This window comes from Chroicocephalus ridibundus, chromosome 24, assembly GCF_963924245.1.
Source record: "Chroicocephalus ridibundus chromosome 24, bChrRid1.1, whole genome shotgun sequence".
NCBI classification, from domain to species: Eukaryota; Metazoa; Chordata; class Aves; order Charadriiformes; family Laridae; genus Chroicocephalus; species Chroicocephalus ridibundus.
Window position 1 is genome coordinate 983,780 of NC_086307.1, and position 26,255 is coordinate 1,010,034.

The 26,255-nt window shown below is 51.7% G+C and overlaps 1 protein-coding gene across 4 annotated transcripts in view; it reads left to right on the top strand.

Annotated features, from left to right (window-relative positions):
- Positions 1-23,737, top strand: part of LOC134526902 (keratin, type II cytoskeletal cochleal) — a 59,986-nt gene extending 36,249 nt beyond the window's left edge. For 2 of the 4 annotated variants that reach the window (XM_063359222.1, XM_063359220.1), the window contains exons 2-11: positions 8,603-8,761; positions 12,534-12,990; positions 13,733-13,941; positions 16,471-16,531; positions 17,021-17,116; positions 17,855-18,019; positions 18,153-18,278; positions 19,528-19,748; positions 20,271-20,305; positions 22,443-23,737. In XM_063359222.1, the coding sequence (XP_063215292.1) occupies positions 12,592-12,990; positions 13,733-13,941; positions 16,471-16,531; positions 17,021-17,116; positions 17,855-18,019; positions 18,153-18,278; positions 19,528-19,748; positions 20,271-20,305; positions 22,443-22,630 (1,500 nt within the window). In that variant the 5' untranslated portion in view covers positions 8,603-8,761; positions 12,534-12,591 and the 3' untranslated portion in view covers positions 22,631-23,737. The other 2 variants (XM_063359223.1, XM_063359219.1) reach the window with 2 other exon arrangements.
- The last annotated feature ends 2,518 nt before the right edge of the window (positions 23,738-26,255 follow it).

The following is a 26,255-nucleotide window of genomic DNA, read 5'->3' on the forward strand; positions in this document are numbered from 1 at the left end:
GGTTTGTCTGGAATGGCATCTCTTGGTGCAGGATGGCACTAAAAACTCTTCTGGTGATCAGATCTGATTGTAGCATGTTGCTTGGTGCCTTTTGAGTCCCGGCTCCTGTATAATATTATGTACTTTATCCCACACCCTCTCTATTAGGTGGTGAAGGGGGAACCAAATCGTTCTGCCACAGAAACATGTAGAAGGATGATGGTTTAGGGTTAAAGCTGCGTTTAATGCTGGGGAACGGCAGGGTGGAAAACCATTTTCCAGTGGGGGCATTGGGGCCGCTCTACTCCGAGCTGAGCAAGGCTTTTCAAAGTCCTGCCTCCTTCCAGAAGGATGGGTATAATTTGCAATAACTCTCTAAGGAACGGGTTTGCAAGTGGTCATCTCTGCTGGCAGGTGATGTGAGGATGCGTGGGAAGAGCTTGCGGAGAGAGGATTAACCTGCTTTCTGACGTCTCCTTTCTGGGTGAAGCTCCTGTTGTCCCACCTGCCAAGCAGAGGGGTGACGTGGGGATCCAAACTGGCCCTGTTACGGGGAGACGCTGGTGCAGGGTCCTGGGGGGACCCTCATTTTGGTCTAACCAGGACATGGCTCCGTGGCGATGCCCAGCGGCCTGATGCTGAAATGATGCTGCTCTTTGGTATCGTAGGCGCACGTAGCAGTGCGGAAACCTGTCACCCCACGCTGGCATTTCGAGGATGGAGAAGGGAGGGCTGCTTTCCAAAGCCTTGCTGCATGTTTCTCTCCCTTGCTGTCTTCCCTGCCCTGTGGGAGAGGCAGTGCTGAGTCAGGGTGTTTCTTCCCTTCCTGCCCATGTTCTCGATGCTCCTCCTTGGCCAGGTATTTGGTTCAGTTTGGAATGGGCTAGTGTCCAAAATCAGGCTCCAAGATTTGGCGCCAGCCTTCTTTGCTACGTAGCAAAACAAGCCAAAGAAGGATGGGGACAAGAGGAAGGTGGTGACAGGGTGGAGAAGGCTCTGGAGGATGCGATGAAGGGTCCAGTCATCTCCAGCTAAATTGCTGTGTCCTCCTACTCCCACAGTGTTGCCACCCGTGTCCTTGCAGCCTGGTCTAGCTTGTCCCCCGATCCCTTTGGATGAAGCCGTCGCCATCCAAAGATGCTGAGTCGTCCCAGGGTCTCCCATTCTGGGTATGTCAGGAGCAAGGCAACCTACTGCTTTGAGCTTGCAGTGTGGTTGGTCGGTAGGTTGAGGTTTGGAGATGGGCACAGGGTAGCTTAAAGCATCACAGGGTGGCTTGGGGGTGCTTAAACCTTTTCAGACAAACCTAGAGAGTCTTGTCACCCTTCCCTTGATACGCGGAGATTCATCCCGGCCATCTGGAAAATCACCTTGTAGGGTTATTGGCTCAATATGTATACGCGTAGTAGAATAATTTATTTATCAAGGTTCCATAAGTAATTGCTGTTTATTAAGTGTGGGTAATGTATGAAACAAACAACGAATCAGCATTTGCCCCAAGGAATCTGAATGATTAAGGTTAAGCAAGACAGAGACAGGGCTGAGGGATGCAGAGAGCCGCGGAGGTAATGAGTGGGTCAGCAGGACAGGCTTAAGCCTCGTCAGGCACGTGAGGAGCGTCTGGAGGGGGAACTGTGTGTGTGAAGCCAAATGACGCATGGCGGGGGAATGGCTGATATTGTGGCCACAGGTAGGACGAGGCAGAGCAGCTGCAGGTTCCTGGTTCCAAAGAACCAGGTTCAGTCCACCCAGTTCACTTCGGGTTTAAAAAAAGAGCAAGAGGAGGGCCTATTTTGGTAAATGTTTGTTTTGCTTTTGTTAAATTTGGCTGCTGGCCCTCACCCTGTGACAGGCAAGGTTTTTACCCGCTCTGGGGCATAACCTGCAGGTAGGTTGATTATACGGGGTCCCAGGCCAGCACCGCTGCCCAGAGCTGGGTTTGTGGTGAGGGGCTTTGATTGCAGAGACACCTTAATTCAGCTCCTTCCCTGCGGTGCCCTGTGGAGAAAGGAAGGTGCAGGGCTGGGCTGGAGGCAAGCCCAGGCCAGTGCTGTGGTAGGACGGCCAGGGACACGCCGGTGACCACAGGGCTGCGTGCTCATTTGGGCATGGCTGTGGTTTGCCATCGCTCTCCTCGTCTGACCCTGCCAGCACGGGGGGACCGCAGATGGGCACTGAGGGAAGCGCCGGAGCCACCCTGCCCATGCTGGTGTCGGAGCAGGGTGGCTGGGGACAGGAGAACTTCATCCCAGACTGCGGGTCTTTGTGGACCCCGGTTTGGGGGATGGTTGGAGGTAGCTCTGCAGCCTTCCCGAGCTCTGCTCCGTCCCTGCTCCTTCCTTCTCTCATTTATTCCTCCTTTCCATGCTCATCTGCCCTTCTAGTGGCACATTTCCATTTCGCCTCCTTCTTTGCTTCCTTTATGTGCCTGCCCAGAGCCATTCACATCCCTTCGCCCCTGCCAGCCCCTTTCCCCTCTTCCTCCTTTTTGATTTCTGGATGAAACAGTGAGTAGGTAAAACTCTACCTTTTAAAACACTTCCTCCAGAATAGACGTCACTTGCAAAGAATTTATAGAAGGGTTTGGAAGGCAGGACGGGACGTGCCCACAGCGGCTTCACGCTCAGGAAGGTTTCCAACCCATTGGCTGCGCTTTTTTTGCTCACGTAGTTTCCAGGAAATTTCAGGTATTGGGGAAAAAAAAGGTAGGACTAATTAAGTGGTGGTGACATCACTTGTTTCTGCTGGGGTGCTGCAGGCTCTTCCCTTCCCGCCGTATGGAGAGGCTGGGCGATACCGTCCCCGCCTGGGGCTGGGAAGCAGCTGCTGGACGCTGGATCTGCCCCAGGCAGCCGCGTTGTATCATCTCCCAAATAAAGGGACTCGGCTTCATCGTAGAAACCGCTGCTTTATTTTCTCAGTTGAAGGCCGCCCCGAAGTCTGTGAATCTCCGTGTGCTCTCGGCTGTGCGTCGTCCCCACTTGTCCTTGCGGCAGCCGCTCTTTGAGCCCACTCTTCTGAGCCGTGCGGGGAGCAGGGAGGTTGCCGGTTCCCTTTTTCATAACCTGTCCTGTTACTTTGGCGAATGGCTTCTCCTTTCTCAGTGTCCCTGCTTATAAAAAGAGCATAAACGAGACGCACAGTGTGAGGATTTACTGCTTAGTGTTTCTCAATCCGCACTTGAGCAAATTACCTCATTCCTTTTAGACAGCACCCAGTATTCACCGCTCTGATTACAATCTGGCTCTGTGCTCTTGTGTCACTTTTAATTAGGCATTTTGTTTCTGCATTGTGTGTCATTCTCACATGGTTTACAGCATAAATAATGAAGTATTGTGTTTCAGTGGGTACTGCGAACCTTAGCTCTTAATGAGGCTGCATGGATATTTATGAGGCCATCTACCTGTTTTGCAACATGCAGGTTCTGAGGCTAAAATACACTGGGATCTTTTTTTGGGGAAAAAAAGACGTAGGACATCAAAGTGTTAGTTAGAAGGTGAACGTTTGCATTGGGAATTGCAGAAACACAGATTATTTTGCCCCAAGGTGGGGACTGGCGGCTGATCACAGGAATCCCAGCCTGCAGTGGCTTCTCTCCTAAAATTAGTGTAGCGGGAGCGAGCCCAGAAATTTAAGGGATGGCACGTGAGGTTAGATGTCTTTGGGTGTATTTTTGCTCTGTGAGGACAGGGATTTGGGCTCCCACTGCGTTTCTCATCAGGTGAGAGCCACAAACTGGGAGCAGTGGCACGGTGAGGGTGGGAATGGGAGAAGGGGATGGTGTCACCGCTTGATGCTGTGTCAGGACAGACCGAGGGGCAGTTTGCTGTGGGATCCCACAAAGATGAGGGTCCTTGTGCTGGAGAACCAGTGCCTCTGTGCCCCCTCGCCTTGTGCCTGCGCTTTTCAGAGGCCGCATGCCCAAATTGTCAGGCAAAAGGTCTGAGCTTATTATTTCTTTTCCCCGTCCACTTATGTGAATTGGACCTCAGTCTCCCACATTTCGCCTTGTGCCACTGGAATAAATGCAAAGCGGGCGTTTGGCCATGGCCGTACCTCGCCACGGCTTTTCTGGGGTAGTTTGTTGTGCTTCGTACTTCCCAAACGATGCGACCCAACCCCTCGGCAGCCCGGGCAGAGGGAGCAGGGCACAGCTGGCTCTGCTCCTGCCCGGCACTCGCCTGCGAAGGGGCAGTTGCTGGGTGCGTGGTTTGGCGCTGGGTTACCCGCAGGGGCCAGGGAACTGCTGGAGCCTCCTCTTAGCAGTGCAGCGCGCGGTCGGGAGCCGCTCTGCCGTCCCGACGTGTCTGCGAGGGAAGCTTTGGCACCAAACCCTGTGCCCTGTAGCGTAGCTCAACAGGTTCGTCGCCCGTGCGTGGCGTGGATCCTTTTAGGCACGGGCCCAAGTCAGCACCTTGAGGCAGAGGGAGGAATCGCCCACTCGCTTCGCTCCGTCTCGGCTTGGTGAGGGCGGCTGTGACGTGGCATGGCTGGGCTGCGTGTGCCCGCGCGACGGTCCCTCACAACCCCACGTGTGTGCGTGTGTCAGGGCCACGCCGGCGCCAAGCCCAGGAGTCTGTAATCCCTCTTAAATCTGGTACCAGATCTGATTCATCCTGATTTTTAACTCCTGGGGTCAAATTCTGCGAGGCTGATTCATACCTGGTGCACGCCTGGTGAACGCGGTAACCCTGGAAGCTCAGTCCTGCCTTGAAGGGCCCTTACGCCTTTTTTCATACCGGGTAAAGCTCTTCCCCTGCACCAAGGGGCTGAGCAGCCCACGGTGCGTGGGAAGGAAGCGTCCTCAGCATCATGGAGAGCTGTTCTTGCTCTTGCCACTATTTTTCCTCTTCTTTTCCTGCCAAGCCTTCCCTCCCACGCCATCCTTGTGTAATGTGGAAACTTGCTGCTAGTGGAGCCGATGGCTGGGGGTGGCTTTGGGGTGCTGGTGGGTGCAGGGGGGAGGCGGTTGGGTGCTGGGGCTGGAGGAGGTTCGTCTGAGCAGCCGGCACAGCCGAGGGTGGTCCCAGCTCCACGCAATGCCAGACCTGAGCTTCCCTCCCCTCCCACAGACCTGGAAAGAGTCATTTATGTCATAGGCAATGTGGGCAGGTGCAAGATAATTACGATTATTATTATTATTGTCATTGTTGAGTGTATTGATTATGATGGTGGCTGACACAGACCTACCACACCTTCTGCTGCCATCAGCACCCAGGGAGGGGCTCCCCATCAGGTCCAAGGCTGCAATCCTGCCCTTTGCTCGTACTGTAAAACCTGATACCAAGTCCTGGAGAAGACCAGAGGAAAGGCGCCTTCCTTTTGGCTTTGATTTGGAAGCTGCCAACTCGGTCACATTTGGGTTAAAAGGCTGAGATATGAATGCTGAGGTAAAATACCTGGCTGGTGCGACAGCAGATGGGTGGGAAGTCCTAAAGCCCAGAACTCGGGAGCGCGATTCTCCTTGTTTCTCTGTTTCCCGCGTTTGCAATTGTAGGAAAACCCCCTTGTCTCCCTGAGAGCTGAGTTGGCCCCTGTGTAGGCAGAGATAACCATCTCAGCCTGGTGATTATAGCCGTAATAAAATACTCGTAACAAATTAATCATTTGAATTTTTTTCGTCCCTTTTCTTCTTCTGACTGTGACTCATCCGTGAGGAGATCCTGCACCTCTTTGGTTTAGTCCCTCTGCCTTTGCTTTCGTGCTTCTCTGCCTTTCACAAAAGGGTTTGTGTGTGCGCAGGTTGAGCTGGTTTGGGTAGATCTTGCAAGCTCCCATTTTTACAAGCTGAATGTGTTAAATTCCTGCAGTTGCATGTGGAAAACATCCCTGCTCTGGACATCCCCGGTCCTTGTCTCTGGAAACCCTGGAGGGTACAGACCACCCTCTGTAGCAGGAGGACAATTTACACTGAATCTGGTGGAGTTTTTGCAATCCAGTGGCCTGAAGATTCAAACGAATATTCGCAGCCACGTGTTTGGTAACGTGTTGCCCCGTGTGTGGGGGGGGGAGGTGATGCGGGTTTTATTCCTACCTCTCCCACGCACTTCCCGCCTGCGGGACAGTTTATCTCTAAAACACCCCATACGGTTCTCTGTTTTTCTTTGTTGTTTTTCTTCCTTAGGAGAGTTTATTGGGCAACCGATCTGTTTGGACAGCTTGGATTTTGCAAAAGATCTTGGAATTCATAATTGGGGCCAGAGCTTGCGGAGCAGCTTTGCTCCCGTGCAGTCACCGGCGTGAAGACGGTTGTTTGTGTTGTGGTAGCTATTAAGAAACCCAGTCGTTGTCCACAATTACGTTGTGCCAAGGGCTGTACAAACGCGGGTGAATTAGGATGGCTGCTGTGTTGGATGCGTAGTATTTTGGGGGAAGTGAGACCTTAATCCTTCCTGGACTTGGAGATGAAGGATTGGTTGGCGAAAAGTGGCGTTGTGCCATTGACTCTGCCCAAGCTGTGTCAGATGAGACAGAATTTTGATAAGAGCATTTCTTGTCGATGACTGTGCGAGGTTGTTTCTCTCTTTGCTTACTCCATTCGCTTTGCGGCGTTATCCTTCAGCCCGGGCACGAATCAGGCCCACGGACTCCTGTGATAACGCCGCGTACTGTGGCGCTGGTTTTATTTCAGTTCCTGTAAAGTGGTGGCGTTCCCTTGACTGCAGTGAAATGTCCTCACGGTTTCCATCTGCTCTGAATGGGGCACATTAGTTTGCAATTGAGTTAATTAAAACAGGAGCATAGGAGGATCTCACGCCACGTGCAATCTCATTGCCGCAGATTGTAGGGATTGTTTAATTGTTACTGTTAGTTTAAACTCGGGGATGAGTTTAACCAAGGAGTAATGGGGGGAGAGGACCATCAGCAGCGGTTAAACGTGCTGGTCAGGATGCAAATTCCAACTTGGGGAGGGTTAAACAGCTGGGGGCTGGAGAAATATGGCCAGCAGTAGGATCACTGTATAATTGCCCTGTGTTTTGGGGCTGGCCGGCGTGTATAACTCGAGACAGACGGACTCTGATCGGACCCGGCTTGCCGGCTCTGTGCTGCGTGAGTATCCACAGAGGTTACGGCAGATCAGCTGTTGGGAACTCGAACAGACCAACGGATTGAACAGGCTGGGCTCAAAAATCCCACGTTATTTTTGTGGTGACAGAACGTGGATTTTTCCCTTCTCCTCCAAGACGTGCCGTTTCCAGAAAAACTGAGCCTGGCGTTACCAGGGCTGGCAGTTTCACCTCGGCTCTGAGAATTGTAGTGTTTTAATTTATTTGTTTGTTTGTTTTTCCTTAAGGCTTTAGCTGTGGGAGTGACTCTCAACTTTCATGTAAAAATTACCCATGTAATTATGATTATACATAATTATAACTATATTTATAGTTATTCCTTCATGATTTCTTGTAATCATAAGATCTTATAATGTGGGGGGCACGGGACGGGGACCAGCTTTAGGTGCATGTAAAATAGGTTGGAGGGGGGGGAAAGTCCGTAGTTTGAACGTCTCCACCTGCGTCAGGCGCAGAGAGGACGCTGGTGAGCCGGTGCCCCGCCGGGCGCTGCGTCCCCGGGAAGGATCCCCGCTGCGTGGGCTGGGTTTAACAAAATAATTGAACAGTGACTTAATTACGGATTTAAAAATGACAAGATTCACACTAACTTAAACTATCCAAATCAGTATATTGGTATAAACACCAAAACTCACACCATTCAAGGAGCCCCACGCACCACTCGGGTCTTTAACTGCTCAGATCAAGGTCCCTGCGCAAGGGGTGGCTCCAGTGAGCTGACGGGTGCCCCTTTTCCTAAATCAATATGTATGTGTATGAACACCAAAACGTATAAAAACATGGGCAAGGAGACAGAAAATTTTTGGATCCAGTAAAATATATGAACACCCCCACTCATAAAAGCTAAGGTGTATGTCAGAAGCACGCAGGCAGACGGAGAGGTGGGTGAGAGCGGCTAGCCTGTAGTTAAAATTTCCCTCTTCTGGAGTTCAGAGCGGTCACGGCATTCCTCAGCAGGGCATTCCTCAGCAGCCATGAGCGAGACTCGGAGGCCTGACTCGCCCAGGCCCTTTAGCCCTCGGGGTGTCAGCCCGAGCGTCCCAGCTCGGGGGAGATGCTGGTCCCAGCCCGCTGCCATCCTGGAGACCTCAAAGGGTCTCGCTGGAGTCGCTGTTTGTAAGCTCCGAGATAATTGACTTTCATCAGGTGCTTTTCCAGTCCGGCCCAACTCAGACAATGGGATATTCTGGTACTTTCCACCAGTTGTGCAAGCCCAGAACTTGCCAGATCTTGAAGTTCTGGTATCAGCCCCCCTCTTTGGGCCAGGATCCAGGTAGTGTCAGGTAGTGATCGATTATTGACTATTTCCAAGCGAGAGGGGATGAGGGAACCAGGTGTGCTCAGGGGTTGCCGTAACGTCCTGGTCCGTTGCCCTTCACACTCGTTCCTGGTTTACGTCGGGTTATTACGTGGCCCAGGCTGGGGGAATCACACCAAGCACCGGGTGGCCTGAGGAGGGGGTTTGCACCACCACACTGGAGGTGCCGGTGGGTGGTTTGGGGCTGTTATCTGAACACCTTGGGGTTTAGACTGATGGTGCTCTTTTTGGGTTTCAGCTAACAGAACAAGCGCAGCCAATTCGGAGCTTGAGGAGGTGTCTCACGGCAGTGGGTGATGCCGCCAGCAGCAGGCAGCTTCCCAGGAGTGACCAGGCAGCAAGGAGCCGAGACCAGGGCTTCCCGGCCTCAGCAGAGTGGGCAGAGGGAGGAGGAAAGGTGAGATGCGGCTCTGGGAGGGGCAGGAGCTTGCTGGAAGCCTCGTCGTTAACGCGGAGCTGGCTCTGGTCTAGGGCAGCTGGCTCTGTCAGCCCGAGCCGCCTCCGGCTATTCCTGCTGGTCCCGTGGTGCCCCTTTAATGCCAAGGCTGCTTTTCGTTGGAAAAAGGAGTGTAGCTGGAAGACACGGTGTAGTTTAGGTGGGATCCGTCATGCCGGCCTCTAGTGCTGACGGACACCTGAGGCTGTAAAGCTGCGGGGCCGCGAGAGCGGAGAGCAAAATGCCATTTCCCCGTGTAAAGCTGCGTGGAGTTGCAGCGTGAACAATAGCGAGGCGTGTGCCAAGGGCGCTGGGGCAGAGAGGGGCCGCAGAAGTGATGTCAAGTCCTCAGAAAAGCCGTTTGTTTACGAAAGAAGTGAGGATTTCAGCCTATTCAGTTTATCCAATGTAAGACTAAGAGGGTGGTGACTTAACATTAACCAGGGAATGATACCAGGTTCAGGAGAGCCGTTTAAGTGCTTCGGAATGGGCAGTGGCAGGAGACTAAAGACGCCAACTAAACAGCTTCAAATGAGTGGTAAGGCCCCGAGTTATAGCAGGAGGGTTCCTGTTGCAAGGCAATGAACTGTACCGAGGCACCAACCTTTGGAACAAATGAATCCTTCAAATCAGCCAGCCGTCGCCTCTCTGAAAAAGCCGCTTCCCTGTCGTTGAGATACTAGGCTGAAGAACTGCGTCATGATATTGAGCTTTATAGCCCGAGTGACACAGAAAGTAGAACTAAACAAATCAATAGAATTTATTGATAGAGAGCCACCTCATGCTAACATGGCTCATTTGTGCATCAGACTGTTGGCGTACGGTGCCTGCGTTTGGGGCAGTAAGAGAACAGGTTCCCTCTGGACGTGTCTCTATATTCCCAGGAATTATTGATGGGCTGGAAATTTTTATTAATGAGACTACTTAGATCCTGAAAGGGGGAGCTGTGGTCACAGCATGGGGGCAGTCTTCACGGGGTTTTACAGCTGCAGGTGTGGGTGGAAGTGCCGCTGTGTTGGTATTGCTTTTGGGTGTTGTTAACAGCTTGACAGCGTCATTCTGACAGCCCCGTGAGTGCCCCATCGTGCTCTTGCAATACCTCAGTCCTGAGACCACCAAAACACTGCTTGTCGTTAGGACACTAATTGATTTATGACTCGCTGCCAAAGCACTTTGGAGCAGTACTCACAAACTAGGACTGCACTGTGCAAACACAAACCCTGAGGGCACTCCCTGCTCCAGAAAGCTTTCCGTCCAAACATCGCGTTCTAAACACACGGCGAGAGATAGCCCATGCGATAGCGATAGAAGATGTGGAAACAACAGGCCGACACTGATCCGCATAAGAACATGTTCTTAACACACAATTTTGCTCGCTCCACTATGTCATGACCAGTATTTTTTAAATTTTTTTCCCCACTTTCTGGGCTGGAATTGAGAGCTTGGTTCCTTTTCCCAAGGGTTTATGGAGGGGTTTATCATTTGTGACTCTGTCGGCTTTGTGAGCGTCGGTGCACAGCGATGGGCTGCTCCTGGGCGTGCAGGGCCTGGGCTGGCTGCTTGTGACACCAAGCACAGCAGTCGTGATGTCACAGCGTTCGCTTCCCCGAGAGGGTGTTTATCCTGGCAATACAGTGTCTTTGTGACTGAACCCCAGTCCCTGCGGGTCGCTCACGTGGGCTTGGAAGTATTTACCAGTCCCTGCGGTTGTGCAACTCTGCAGGGTTACCATGGCATCCCAACAACACAAGCAAACTCTGCTGGTGACACCTCTGCGTCGCTGGATCCTGCTCTGACTTACCCTGACTTGAAACTGGATTTAAAAGGGGAACGTTCTCTCTGCAGGACGGGTTGTCAAAAGTGGAAGGGGTCTAAACTGGGGAGCTGCGAGACGGGGAGCTGGGGAGCAGGTAGCAGCAAGGTGAATGAGGCGTTGCCGAGTCTCTCCGGCGCTGGCTGGGCTGCTCACGGCACAGAAAAGAGAGCTTGAACCTTGAATGGAAGACAGACTCATCCTTACCTAAAATCAGTGGTGCTGCATGGCTGTCGTTAAGATTAGAAAATGGCTTTTCATTGATCTGGTCCCTGATGGTGCAAACCAGGGTGAAGTTCAGTTCTCTTACTGCTGAAATGCTGTTTCTGCGGAGGCTGCTGAGAACAGCTTTGCCTTTATGATAGTTTATCTGACAGCAGGCCTGTATTTTACCTGCCTGGATTGCTTTCTGCTTGGCATGTTGTGTTGTGCAAAAAAAAAAATCCTGTCTGCTGATAGAAAGGAGTTGAGGCTGGAACGTGACCTGAGAACGTCCAGCAGCCGGGGCTTGCTTTGGTGGGAGCTACTCTTGCCTGACTGTAGCACTAAATCACGCGTTCGGATTCAGTCCCTGTCCTCTCAAGACAAGCCAGAGCTGCTGCGGGAGCAGCCTGTCTCTCCCTCTGAGCTACCTGGAGCTATGTAAAGCAGCTGGGGGCTTCTGCCTTGTTGCGAGCTGTGTGTGGATGAAATGAACCCTGGCCTGTCTACATCAGCCGTCGGGTCAAGTAGAGCTGGGTGTGCACAACACGCAAATTTGCTTTACACTCAATACGTTATTTTTCTTTTTGCTGGTGAAAGCCGAGCCAGCTTGCTGGGCAGGAAGGAATCTTGCCTCATGTGTCTCTGTCTCAATCCTCCCCCTTTCCCTCCGTCAAAAAGAGAATTTCCTTTTAGTAGCTGGGATCTCCAGCCAACTTGTATTCTTCCCGCAAAGAAGGAAGTACATATTTTGAATAGGCTGTGGCCAGAAAATGTAGCCAGCGCTATCTTGCTGTCCTGGTGAGGGGAAGAGCTGAAGGGTGACACATTCAGGCCAGACACTGAAATCTCATGGAGAATTTACAACCTTGTAATAAAACCATTTGTCCCTTCAAGGCTGTTTTAAAACACAGAAAGCCCGTAAATTTTTTGTCTCTGCCTCTTCTGCATAGGAACCTAGAAATTTAAGAAGAAACTTTTCCAGTCTCCTTTTGAGCATGGACTCGCACGTTGGGTATTCCCATGCACAGGGTGCGACCCACCTAACCCACCTTTATTTTAACACTAACAGGAGAGAGAAGGCAGAACCGCGGTGTCCGGGGTTACCTGCGGCATCTCTCATCTGCCGCCCTCATTGCCCTGCGTGGCGCAGACCTGCTGGGCGCTGCTGGCAGAGCGCAGCGTGTGCGTCCAAGGCTGCAGCTGGCTTTGGGTGGCATTAAACTGGGCTGGACCTGGTGCCCAGCTAAGCCCCTTACCTCCTTTCTGCTGTTGCACGGGGGAGCTACCTGAGTAGAGTTAAAAATCAGTGGATGTTCCCCCCTCTTCTCATTTCAGCATCCATTTAGGCAGGCGGGGGGGAATGGAGAAGCCTTGAGGAAATGGGGATCAGACCTGTCCCGTTGTAACCGTCTGCCAAAGGTGCCCAGAAGAGCCCGTGCTTCACGTCCCGGGGCTGCACATGTGGCAGAGGCAAAGGGAGGTGCAGAACAAAGCCGGGTCTGAGCGCGGGGACACGGCGCCAGGTGTGTCCTGGCCCTTCCCTTCCCGCCTGCTCCAATTCAGCAGGTTGAGGGAGGGTGGGAAGGCAGCCAGGCACTCCCAGCTCTCCGAGGCAGTAAAATGATCCCTCTTTTGCCCTTGGGCCAAGCCCAGCTTTTCTAACGGATAAAAGGAGAAGCAGTCAGGAGAACTCTCTCACTTCCCTGGTCTCTCCAGCACAGCTTCCCTGAGCTTTTGAAGGGTGGGGGATACTGAAGACACCCTCGGAGCAGCCATGTCCCGGTCTGTGAGTTTCAGCTCTCGCTCTGTGGCTGTCCCAGGGATCAGCCAAATGCGGGTCAGCACCGTCTCCTCGACCCGTGGACTAGGAGGGGGTGCCGGCTTAAGCAGGGCAGGTGGCTTTGGCAGCTCCAGCCTCTACAACCTCGGCTCCACCAACAAGCGGATCTCCCTTGGAGGTGGCAGCTCCTACAGCGTTCGCTCTGGATACGGCTATGGAGGCATGGGATTCGGGGGGGCGCTCAGCCCTGGGGGCATTCAGGAGGTCACCATCAACCAGAACCTCCTGACGCCCCTGAATCTGGAGATTGACCCCAACATCCAGCGGGTGCGCAAGGAGGAGAAGGAGCAAATCAAGACGCTCAACAACAGATTCGCCTCCTTCATTGACAAGGTGAGGTGCTGGAAAGACTGATAGCTCTGTGGACACTGCTTAAAAGCAGGTCTGACCCAAAGCTCGCTTAACCCAGTGGGGGATTCACAAACGGGCTCCTCGAGAGCATGGTGTGAGTCGCCAATAACTTATTAACGCCCTGCTTGCATTGCTGTCAGTAAAGGGTTTTGCCCTGCTTAGGCCAGCTTTGTTCCCCCTTTATTTAGCTGGTATTGCTCACGATGTGGATGTAGGCTTTAAAGATCGATTCTGCACCCAAGCACACCACCACCAAATTCAGGGAGGAGGGGGCCTCTTGGAGAGCAGTCACCCCAATAGACCAGATCTTGACATAAGTCAGAGCTTGCCGTTGTTTATTTGCTCTGCCCCGTACCTCTGTGGCTTTACTGTCTTGCACTAATTGATAGTGTGTCCTGTGTAAACTTCAGCTCTGGCATCCTCAAAATGCAAGGAATCCAGACCTGGAGTTTGCGTAACTGGCTGGCTTTGAGGTCTGTGGATGGCTTCTGTCAAGTGTCAGGCAAGCAGAAGCTGCTTATCTTTAATTCATACAGAACCTTAAAGACATAAGCCAAGCCCCAGAGTGGTAGTGCTCCCTCATGGCCTTTATCAGCCTCCAGAGTTCGGGTCCGCCCTATGAGCAATCTAAATTCTTCAGATCCCATCTCCCAGCATCCAAACTCTGTAGTGTCAGCTCCCCCTTCTTCCCGCTTTCACAAATGACCCCTTGGTTGCTTTCCAGGTCCGGTTCCTGGAGCAGCAAAACAAAATGCTGGAAACCAAATGGAGCCTCCTCCAGGACCAGAAGACCGCCCGGAGTAACATTGCTCCCATGTTTGAGACGTACATCAGCAACCTGCGACGGCAGCTGGATGGGTTGTTGAATGACAAAGGGCGTCTGGAGGGTGAACTGAAGAACATGCAGGATCTTGTTGAGGATTTCAAGACCAAGTAACGTATAATCTTCCCATCTAACAGTGTAGTTGAGCTGGCAGGTTGGTCAGTAGCTTGGCAGAGATGTCCCCAGCTTTTCTGCTAGGGAAGGAGATGTTTTTTTCCAGATGGGAGTTAGGTGTCTAGTCCAGGGAAGGTGCCTGGATTCTTCTTGCCTCGATCGCTCGTTGCTCCTGGCACCTTGTTTCCATGTGGCCTTCCATGGCTCTGTCCTCCTGGCTTTGCTTTGGGGCCTCCTCAGGGATGGGTTGGAGGTGGCCGTTGGGGTCTGTAGGACCCCCATGGGAGGCAGGCAGGGGCTGAGCTGCTGCTTGTTCTGGGGGTAGGTAATGCAGCAGGAGACCTGCAATTTTTAAGCGACCTTTCAGTACAAATCATGTCGCCTGGGAGGAGTCCCATGAAGAAAGTAGCCTTTGTCCCAGCCTGTGCCCAGCCCAACTGTACAGGAAAATGCCTTTAATAAAAAAAAAAAAAAAAAAAAAAAAAAATTAAAGAAAAAAAAGAAAGGAAAGAAGGAGCTGGCAAACTGGATCAAGCAGGAACTGAAAACAAACAGATCTGATAATCCCCAGGGTGTGTTTCGGGAAAGTCAATAGCCAGTGATTCCCAAGGAGGTGCATGGAATGATGTGTCCCCCAACCCTGCTCAGTTATTTCTACTCTGTGCCCGTCCACGGTTGTGCTTTGCATCTCTGCAAGGCAGCAGCGAGGAGCTGGTTTGCACCCAGAGGAGCTGCAGCCCTAGTTTTGGTTCCACGTCCCATGAATGCAAGGTGCGCAGGTGCTTATTTATTCTTCCAGCCTAGAGGTCCGTGTAAAACCAAACCCTCTACGTGCTAAGAAGGGAAGCAGGAATTAGGAGCCAAAGGCGCTAGAGCAGCAGAGGGAGTGAGGATGTAGTAAGTGGAGTTTAGGACCTGCTTCTCCACGTTTATATGAAGAAAATCTCATCCTTTAAGTAGAATACTTGAAACATGAGCGTGTCTGTTGCCTCTTTTTCTTATGTCCAATTTCCACAGTAATTCTCAGTTTACATCTAGGGTAGGGGGGGAGATTTCTATGCGTGAGGCTCCAGGGGATGAGAATCGGTCCCTTATTCCGTAACCGCATTGACTAAAGGTGCGGTTCAGAGGCAGCGCGGGTTGGAGCAGACAGTGCTCGTGCTGTCTGCGTGGCTCGGTGCAGGGCACGCCAGGGTGTGACAGTGCACTGGGCTTCCCAAGGCACTTCAGGACTTGCTGGAGAATACTGAAGGATTTTTCAATTTCTTGACCAGCTTGGTGGAGCTTCCATGAGGAATTTGCCAAACCATTCTAGAATAATTTGGTGTTTTTTACCCAGCTCTGATCATCCACTCTGCGCTGCAGGCTGCATGTAGGCAGCACGATCGCGTAATTTCCAGGTCATATATTACTCTGCAATAGCAACGGATACTGTTCATTGACCTCAAAAGGGACAACGTCCGTTTGTGCTGGTGTGGCTGGGCAGGTTTCCAGCGTGGAGCAGAAGGGGAGGTGCAGGAAGGCTGTCGAAAGTGAAGTGGCTCACGCTTCGGAAGGCAAATTACAGCGCTGGCCACGCAGGGGCCGTGTAAATAAACAGAATGGTCTTCTAACTTTGGCAACAGTGATTCTAAAGCAGCCAGAAAAAGCGGTTCCTGCTCTGTTCCTTGGATGACTTTCAGGTTTCATACAGCAGGTTCTTGCAGTTTGTTTCAGCGGGTTGGTTCTGTAGAATGGTGTAAAGCAGGCTCGGAGATCCAGGCTTGCAAATGGTACAAATGTGTGTGAAGTCAACGGAGCATGATTTTTATCTGCTGAGGATCTGGCTCATTACAGCTAAAGGTGAACACCTACGGCAGGGATGTAGCCAGCATGAGAAGTCTGCGTGACTTTGAAGCGTAGCCACTTTGTGCAGAATGAGATTTACGCTCAGCTCTTACCAGGAGAGTGGTGTGTGATTGACACCTGCAAAAGGTTCTCAACTGTCTGTAACGAGGAGGTGCACGGTGACAGCAGTGCTAACAGGCGCTTTGATCAGCATAGAGGAATTTGGATCTGCCTGAACCTCTTCTGCGTTTGTGTTTGCTCTCCCAAGGGGCAGGTGAAAAAGCTGAGGTTCTCAGGACACAGACTGCAGCTGTCCGTGACTGAGGATAAGGAGCAGAAATCTTCTGAAGTGCAGTGAATTTTGATGAATGGGGGAAAGCAGGGGTGAGAAACGCTTTCCAGGGTCGTGGTCGTGGCGGTGCGGATCAGAACAGCTTTCAGGCATTAGCCCATCCAAACGGTACCCTGGAACTGCAGCGTTCAGCTGGCACCTCTTGTGCAAATAGCGCACACGCTGCGGTGGTACAGCACACCTCTGCCGGGGGCTGCCTTGCGTGGGGAGGTCGTGGGCTTGGCCGAGGCGGTTCACAGAGAGAGAAGTGGAGGGAGAGAGAAGGGAGTCGGGGTAACTCTTCACTGGGACGGTTTTTCCTTTTACCCAGGCTCTAAATTCACAACAATCCCTTTTTTCCTGGCAGATATGAAGATGAAATCAACAGGCGCACGGCAGCAGAGAACGAGTTTGTGGTGCTCAAGAAGGTGCGTGCCATGGAGATTAGCTGGGACTGGTGACAACGTTTGCGGCCCTTCTGCCCCTTTTGCCCCTACACTCTTCGTACAGCTGGGCCTAGAGACCCGCAGGCGGAGAATTACAGCTGTCCTTTGTGCCTCAGTGTAGGCACTGTAGGAAGCTGGGAAGGAGTGCCAGATGCCATGGATATCACAGATTATGGCTCTGTCTTTCTTTGGGACATTTCCTAAGACCTCCCCTGACTGTCCAAACTGGCGGTGGACTTGGAAAGACAGGTCCAGGCGACCCTACGGAACATATGGGCTCCTGCACACCAGCAATGTTTAGTACACCGGTAGATACTTTTTAGGACGTGGTGGGTCATTGGGCAGGTGGACATGGAGAGCAGATAGCTTGGGGAACTTGATGGGCTGTGGCTGCTTTTGAAGCCATCAAAGCCTGAATGGACTTAGTCATCCAAGCTACGGCATTCTCAATGGATTATCACTCTTTTTCAGGATGTGGATGCTGCCTACATGAACAAAGTGGAGCTGGAGGCCAAGGTGGATGCGCTGACAGATGAGATTAACTTCCTGAGGTCTCTCTATGAAGCGGTAAGGTCCTTTCTGCTTCTTGTGGGTGAAGAACAGCGAGTGGCGGCTGAGAAAATTAATGTGCTGTTTCCAGGGACAGGAAAGGTGATGGAGACGTGGAGTCTTCCCTTGCACAAGCAGAAATAAGCCTGCGAGTAAAGCGCACGCCCTGTGTATTGTCACAGTGATTTCTCCCCATCTGGGACGTGAAATGAATTTATTGCGAATGTAGCCAGGACGTGCATTATTTTTTTGATGCTGTTAATGTGAAAATGAGGAAAATCAGCGTGTTACAGCCAGTGCTGTAGTGCTGGTGTGTGCTGTATGAGAGAGAGAAAGGAAAGCTCCTTATTCCACCTTTATCTTAGCCGTTATTTGCAAGATAAGAGCTTGGTTGAACTGGTCGCATCCTTGGGTGTGGCGGTGGAATTTGGCCCTTGCTTTGTTGCGAAGCTGATGCTCAAGCTTCTTGGAATAGCATTTCATGCTGGGTTTTATCTCGGGAGTGGTGTACACTAACCTTGCTGTCAAAATGCGGGTGATAAGAAGTAGCTCCATTTCTGCCGTTGTTTGTTACTTTGTGTTTCCAAGGTTGACGCGATTCAGTTGGTTTCCTTCTAATTGATGGATGTTTTGATTGAATTCTTCCTATCTGCCTCCCTTTCCCTTTTCTTCTCAGATTCTCTCTTTAATTGGCTTCCAAAAGAGAGGCCCTTAAAAGTCAGTAATTAATGGTATTGTTTTTAATGCGACTGGCAGGAACTTAATGAGCTGCAGGCCCAGATCTCGGACACCTCGGTGGTGCTGTCTATGGATAACAATCGAAACCTGGACCTGGACAGCATCATCGCGGAGGTCAAAGCACAGTACGAGGAGATTGCCAACAGGAGCCGGGCAGAGGCTGAGTCCTGGTACCAGAGCAAGGTGAGTTACGGGAGAGATAAAAGGCAGTTGCAGCTTCTGTCAGTGCATGTGTCGTGAGTGGGAGAGATTTTAGCCGGCTGATGGATTGCCAGCCTGACTCTGTCCTTTTCTCTTACACTGTTTTATGTCACAGTACGAGGCGCTGCAGGTCACTGCTGGGAAACATGGAGATGACCTGCGCAACACGAAGAACGAGATCTCGGAGATAAACCGCATGATCCAGAGGCTGCAGGGCGAAATCGAAAACGCAAAGGCTCAGGTGAGCAGCTGCCCTTGTTCTCCTGCTGCAGAGCAGTGGCTTTAGCAGCAAGAAGCAGGCCAGGGATCTGGGTGTAGCACGACATCTGTAGAAGCAGTTTGGGGGTGGCTGCAACGCTCACCTCAAAAGATGCCGGTTCTGCTGGAGGGAGGAACTGTGTTGGGAGCGATGTAACGCTGAGAGGCAGCCGGACTGTAGGTGAGGACGAGTCCTGCAGCGCCCTGGGAGCGCAGATGGGGAGGGATGCAGAGCCATTTCCAAAGGGCAAGGCTGTGCGTGGCCTCCCTCCCAGCCACACACATTCCTTGTACCCTCTCGCTTCTGGGATCTTTGTCCACTCCCTTTTTGCAGAAGGGAACACCATGTTTGGGCACATAAAAGAATTTTTCAGCTGCATGGGAGTTCTGTTTGCTTTCTGCAGGGGCTGTTATCGCTTTATCAAACAGCCGGTGAAATCCAGACCAGTGAGTGGTTCGGAGGGGCAGAAACCTGGCTGTGAATAGCCAGGGTGCACAAAGCTGGAGATAAGCCATTGTGATTCATCCATTTGTGTTTATTTGGTTTCAGGGCAGGGAGGCTTCAACACACACTTACAAGCAAAGAGCTGACCCAGTGCAGTTCCCTTGAATAATGAATGAGAGTATAAAGCACGTGTGTTCAGTGTGTGCCCTTCCTGCCAAACGTGGGGCTGGTTTTGGAGGTGCACAACTGGGGGCACAGTTGAGGGTGCGTTAGACTGCCAGCATGGTGTGGCCCCACAGGGATGCTTTTGGGGTAGGTCTTCGTTGTTTGTTAACTGCAGGTCTGCTCGAGTCCATGCTTGCCTCACATCAAAGCTTGCTGGAGACCAGCTGGCTGTGAACAAGCTCTGGGGCATAATAGGAGAGAAAACCTGAGCTTGCATTAACCTTAAGTGTTGTGCTGTTGTGTGCAGTGTGGGTGGGCTGAGAAGCTGAGGATCGCCTGAAGAAAGTCTTCCAAAAATGTAGCCAGTGGAGAGAAGTAGGGTCTGCCCTTTGGATGAACGTATCTTGGGATGAGATGAGCTTCCTTTGCAGGCTGATCTCCATCCAGGGCCAAAAAAAGTTTGTAGGCACAAAATTCTAGGGGTCTAAGTTAGGAGGCGGCTCTGGGGCTCTGCAGATACACAGAGCTGGTCTGGCCAGTAGATGACAGTAGTCCATGGGTGGTAGCGTCCTCCACCAAGGAGGTGAGAAGCCCACTGACGTACCCTGCTCCGTCCCTGCAGCGTGCCAAGATGGAGGCAGCCATCACCGAAGCCGAGGAACGTGGTGAGCTGGCCATCAAAGATGCCAAGGCAAAGCTGGAGGAGCTGGAGGCCGCCCTGCAGAAGGCGAAGCAGGACATGGCCCGGCAGCTGCGCGAGTACCAGGAGCTGATGAATGTCAAGCTGGCTCTGGACATCGAGATCGCGACCTACAGGAAGCTGCTGGAGGGCGAGGAGAGCAGGTGGGGGCAACCTGCGGGTTTTATGTGAGGAAGCATCCAGCCCTTTGTTCCCTTTGCTTGGGGACATTGTGAGGGCCCAATTCCAATTTTTGTAGGGAAATACAGAAGAGAAAACCTTGCATTTTAAACTGAGTTTTGATCCTGAAAATGCTTTGGCTGAAGAGCAAAACTGGCAAGTTCTGGGGAAAAGTTGATACTTTTGGTGAAAATATGCAAAGAGGAGAAAAGTTGTTTTCCATCATGTGTTCGATACTGTGTCAGAAAATTTTCAAGTGGCTCAGATCCCCGTGGAATTAGGACAGAGCTGCTGTGCTCTTTCAGCCCCCCCAGGTGATAACAGAGCTTGTAAATGTAGGGCCAGAACAAAGCGCTGGATGGCACACTTATCTTGTCTGAATTATTTACAACAGCAGCAATAACTCACTGCCATTGTCTGCATCCTCAGCGCGGAGGCCCTGGGGGAACACTGAGTAATGCCGAGTCTAACCCGTCCTCTTCCTTTGTGTTTTTCTTCTCCAACAGGTTGGCTGGTGATGGAGTTGGCAACGTCAACATCTGTGAGTTGATTTTATAATTCATAATCGTTACACACAGCCATGTGCCTATAGAAAATGCAGGTGGGGACCAGCTGGGTCTGCGTGCAGGAGCCTCACAGTGCCCTGCCTGAGCTTCTGCAACCCAGTTACCCCCCTTCTTAAATGGGAGCCCCCTGAGACAGAAGTTGGTAGTGCTGTTGGCTCCATGGCAGACCTCAGCTCTGGCTCATCTGTGTGAAATTTAACTTGGGGGAATATTGATTTTTCTTTGCTGCCATTTTTGTATGGAGAAAAACATACTAATGAGAAATCCATTGTCTGGATTGGAAATTGGTGCAGAGGTGATGTTAGAAGGTGTCTTTCCAGCTTGGGAAGCGTTGCATACTCACCTTGCCTGGACACTGGACAGATGAATCATGGAATGTGTTGGGTTGGAAGGGACCTTTAAAGGCCATCTAGTCCAGCCCCCCTGCAGTCAGCAGGGGCATCTTCAACTAGATCAGGTTGCTCAGAGCCTCATCCAGCCTGGCCTTGAATGTCTCCAGGGATGGGGCCTCCACCCCCTCTCTGGGCAACCTGGGCCAGTGTCTCACCACCCTCAGTGTACAGAACTTCTTCCTAATGTCTAATCTAAATCAGCCCTGCTCTAGTTTAAACCATTGCCCCTTCTCCTGTCGCTCCATGCCCTTGCAAACAGCCCCTCCCCAGCTTTCCTGGAGCCCCTTTCAGGTACTGGAAGGCCGCTATAAGGTGTCCCCGGAGCCTTCTCTTCTCCAGGCTGAACCACCCCAACTCTCTCAGCCTGTCCTCACAGCAGAGTGGCTCCAGCCTTTTGATCATTTTCGTGGCCCTCCTCTGGACCCACTCCAACAGGTCCATGTCCTTCTTGTGCTGAGGGCTCCAGAGCTGGACACAGTACTCCAGGTGGAGTCTCATGAGAGCAGAGTAGAGGGGGAGAATCCCCTCTCTGGATCTGCTGGCCACGGTTCTTTTGATGCAGCCCAGGATGTGATTGGTCTGGGCTGCAGCGCACATTGTTGGCTCATGTCCAGCTTTTCATCCACCAGCACCCCCAAGTCCTTTTCCGCAGGGCTGTTCTCTGTCATGCCATCCCCCAGCCTGTATTGATAACGAGGATTGTCCCAACCCAAGTGCAGGACCTTGCGCTTGGCCTTGTTGAACTTCATATGGTTTGCTCAGGCCCACCTCTCTAGCTCGTCCAGGTCCCTCTGGATGATGTCCCATCCCACTGGCCTGTTGACCGCACCACTCAGCTTAGTGTCATCGGCAAACTTGCTGAGGGTGCACTTGATCCCACTGTCTAAATCATTGATGAAGACATTGAACAGCACTGGTCCCAGTATGGATCCCTGATGGACACCACTTGTCACCCCTCTCCATCTGGACATCGAGCCATTGACCGCTACCCTCTGGATGCAACCGTCCAGCCAGTTCCTTATCCACCGAACAGTCCACCCATCAAATCTGTATCTCTCCAACTTAGAAGGATGTTGTGGGGGACTGTGTCAAAGGCCTTGCAGAAGTCCAGATAGATGACAAAAGTTGCTCTTCCCTTGTCCACTGATGCAGTCACGCCACTGTAGAAAGCCACTAGGTTGGTCAGGCAGGACTTGCCCCTGGTGAAGCCATGCTGGCTGTCTTGAATCACCTCCCTGTCCTCCATGGGCCTTAGCATAGCTTCTAGGAGGATCTGTTCCGTGATATTTCCAGGCACAGAGGTGCTGGTGTCTTGGAGACACAGTCTACAGCTCCAAACCAGTGGCTCTACTTTTCATCCACTTAATTGCCGCTGATGTGGTGAACCACATGCCCTCAGCCTCTTTGGTGCACCAAGAGATGAGCTGAATGGTTATGGTAATGGGGTTCTCCATGCCACAGGGGGTCCTGAGCCAGACTGAGTGATGGAGAAGGAGGTGGGCTGCTCCACCCTCACATGCATCTGGCTTAGCACAGAGAATAAATGCTCTGGGCCAAAATGTAGCAAGAGATTAGTATCCTGGGCCCTGTGTTCTGCAGGAGATCGTAGAGAGTTTTCATCTGGTTGCTACAATTTAGAAATGCCCGTTTTGTGAGGGTGCCAGGTTGGATTTGAGGTTCCCTGACGCTCACGTTTGGTTTGCTTCCCTCTGTGCCACAGCCGTGGTCAGCTCCAGCGGTGGAGGTGGCTATGCCAGTTCCAGTGGATTTCTGGGAGGAGGAATCGGAGGAGGCCTCGGCCTAGGAGCTGGCATGGGCAGTGGCGGGCTCGGCTTCTCCACTGGGGGTGGCTCCAAATCCTACACCGTCACCACAACGTCGTCCAGCAGGAGAAGCTTCAGGAAGTAACAACAGGAACGGAGATCAGCGGTACCCATTCCGTGGGAGGAGGGAAACCATAGAAAGAAAAGTTTTGTTGCCTTTTATAGGAAATTTCTGCAGTGATGAATGAATTGGAATAAGACATACCAAAGTACCTGACCCTGCCACATCGCACCTCAGGCTTGATCCTGCACTGTTGAACTTGGTGGGAACCATTCCACTGAGAGCAGGGTCAAGCCTGTAGGGTGAAATTTGTCCAGTGAAGCAGGCGGTATAACGCTTTTGTTACTTGTGTGTTTGGTACCCCCTGCTCAGGGCTGGATTTCACCCTTTGAAGGGCAAAGCAATCATTTGCGCGGCAAGCTATTCAGCATTTCTGCTGTGGCTTTGCAAAACAGACCCGACGATTATCTCCCTTTTAATATGATTTGGAAGACTTTGTTCCCTTAGGCTCCTCAGAAAATGGCAACCCTTGTTTAGATTTCAGCCTGGGTTTGTTTTCTTGAAGTACACCGTGAAGAAAACGGGGACACTGTTTTGGGTTTCTCCTTATTTTCTTTGGAAATGGGCTCAGAAATGGAATTCAACGATTCTGCTCTGAATGAAGCTGATTTCTTACCGAAGACAATGCAGAGAGATTTGCTTTCAGGTTCTTTAAAGCGAAGTAACTTGTAAACAAGCTCCCCTACGCATTCCTTCTCCTTAAAAGAAGCCCAAAGGTTAAGGGATATGAAGTTGCTTAAAATTATAAGTAGCACACTAAAATGGGAGATAACATTCCCCAGCTTTGGGTGCCTGTTTGCCGCCCTGTATTTCAAAGTGTATCTTGTGATATCTGATGTCTTTACTACAGCTAGGGAAAAAGCGTGTTTTGTTGATGCATCGTTACAATAACTACTTGTTCCTGCCAAAATGTGTCTTCAACTTAAACATGCCAGGGAAAATAGTTAGGTCGTTACTGCAGTAGGAAGAATTGTTAGATAAATAACTCAAAGAAACTGCACAGAATTGTTGTACTGCATGCTCAGCCGTGTCCTAGACGTGTATCTTTGGTTGTTGTTTTATGCCCTTGTGGTCTGAGACCTTGTCATAAGGCCATTAATAAAGTTTCCCTATCGGGTGCTGCTTCTGTCCCAGCTGAGTTCCTCTTCTGTGCTGCCCGGGACGCTCAGGAGCTCTGGGAGACATCCACTGTCATTGCCTTCCTGCGGTCTCCAGAGCCTGTCCCCGGCTGTGTCCCCTGGAGCAGGTCCACACTGCGGTCAGGGCCAGGATTTAGGGTTTGCTGCCTGCACAGTCTGTCATTCCTGGGTGAATTCCACCCCGTGTGGGCAGTGGGATGACGGGACCGGTTTTGTTCGAGCACTTGGCTTCAGCCCAGCCCCTGGTCAGGACTGAAACTGGCTGAGACCAATCCCTCTCCCAGCACTGTCTTCCTCCACTGAGCTGAGAGCAGCTAAGCACTGGAGGAGCCACCTCTCTCGCAGGTGGCCAGAGCTTGGGGAGGTGAATCTGGGCCTTGCTGCACGAGGACAACTCATTCCTGCTCCTTTTGGGGCAGCGTGGGGTGAGAAGGGCTCACCCAGATGATTTCTGCTTGCTCACACCCCTCTCGTAGGGCCATGGTAACTACTGAGGCCAAAACCCCGCTCTGGGCTTGATGGAGATTTTCATCTTGTGTTCAGAAGGAATTAAATGTCATGAAACCAGTATGGGCTGGGCTGAGTCCCCAGCTCCCACTGGGCAGGGAGGAGCAAGGGGCGGGGAGACAACTCCTGTCCTGAGAGGGCTTCCACCTGGGAAGCCTAATTACCTGGATGGGAAGCCTAATGGGCACCCCACAGAGTGGAGATGAAAAGAGGTCCTTCAGCCTCTGCTGGAGATGGGGGCACGTTGTGGTCCTGCGCTGGAGCAGCTCCAGGCAGGGAAGAGGTACTGGGAGCGTGTCTGCGAGCGGGGTCGGTGGCTGCAACAGACCTGCCCCTGTTGGAGAGCTGTGCGGGACCCGCTCTACTGCCGGGCTGAGAGGAAGGGCAGGGGTTGTAAAACCATCCAGCACCTCTGGTACGTGGCTCTGAGGGGTTCCCGGGCAACTGGAGGCAATTCATGATGGTTTTGAGGGGATTTACCAATCACTGAGAATAATACAAAGTTTCAGTTAGCTTTATGCAAATTGCTAGAGCATCTTTGCTTAGTCAGTGCCCTCTAAATGTTTGTGTGTGTTTTTCCTGGGGGAATAATTGTTTTGCGCTCCACCCCGTCCTAATGAAGACATCTAACCTGGGCAGCACCTCTTTTCTCCTGCCTTGCTGGCAGCCAGCTGTGTCATGGACGCTCAGCATCGGGCAGAATGGGTCCTGCTCCGTGTGTGCAGGGGTGAGGAAGAGGAGAGCTGTACTTCCAGCTCAGCGGTGCTCTGGAGAGAGCCTATATATCGTCTCCCTGCGTAGCTGCTCGTGTGCAAGGAGAAGAGACACGTTGGGGGTTACGGGGGACCATCGAGGTGTGGAGTCTGGGTTAGGGAGGAAGAGCTCCCAGCAGATGGAGGGCCTGGTCTCTGGTTTAGACCCCTGTGAGCTTTGGCGTTGAGATCCCAGAGCAGAGACGAGAATTTAACCCTCCTTTCCCCAAATGAAGGTGTCGAATGAAGATAACAGAGTTGCTATGCCGATTTATTGGAGATGCGAGACTAAAACTAGGATGAAAGCTGCTGACAAAATATAAGGTCATTAGAAATAAATCCCTACTTTCTCTTTTTCTTCCCAAATAGAGTTAATGTACTTACTTAATGTACTTACTGAACTTAATGTTCAGTGCGCTAGGTACTGGACAACTGGGAATGCAATTGGTGCTGGTCCCATGCCATTAAGGTTGGGTTTGGATCCCTTGAATAAGATCACAGAGGAGCTTTGTGTCCTAGGGCTGGATGCGTTGGTGGATCAGTCCCTTTCGTGCCTGACAGCGGACTCTGGCCCCCAGACTCTTCAGTTATCATGGTATTTGTGGCAACGGATGAGTCAGACCATGAAAAATCCAGGAGGAAAAGGAAAGCCGAGGGTCAGTTTCAAAACAGGTAGTGCAGGTACATAAGCTAACTGTCTTCAAACAGCAACAGCCCTTGAAATCTATCCTTTGGGGCAAATGATCAAGGAAATTGATGAAATGTGTAGGGGAACTGCAAGCTGGGCAATTTTGGGTGAGTTCTGCTCATGCCGGGGTGCACATGTAATCTAAAAGGCTGTCTGCTAAAATTAGCTTGATGCAGGGTGGGTGCTAAGACAACTGGGCTGGATAAAACTCTAATGAAAACGCTCTTAGGTAGAAGGTACCCTCCCTCGCACTTCTTTTTGGTGCTTGAATCTGTAGCAGTGGAAGGACGAGGGAACTACACCAAAGGTATCTCGTTTTAACGGCATCATGGGAGTGATGAGGGGCATTTTAGCCCTTCTTGCTCCTGGATTCCTTAGCAGAAATAGCAAAACTCTCGAGCATAGGAAAGATCTCTTTGCCTTTTGTATCCCCACGCATGGAAAATGGGGGGGCAGCCTGGGGGAGCTGGGTGTGCGACGGCTCTGCCTTGGCTTTTGCTGTGTGTCGGCAGAAAGGTACGCGCGTTGCTTTGTTTCCAGCCTTGCCGTTTATCTACGGCTCT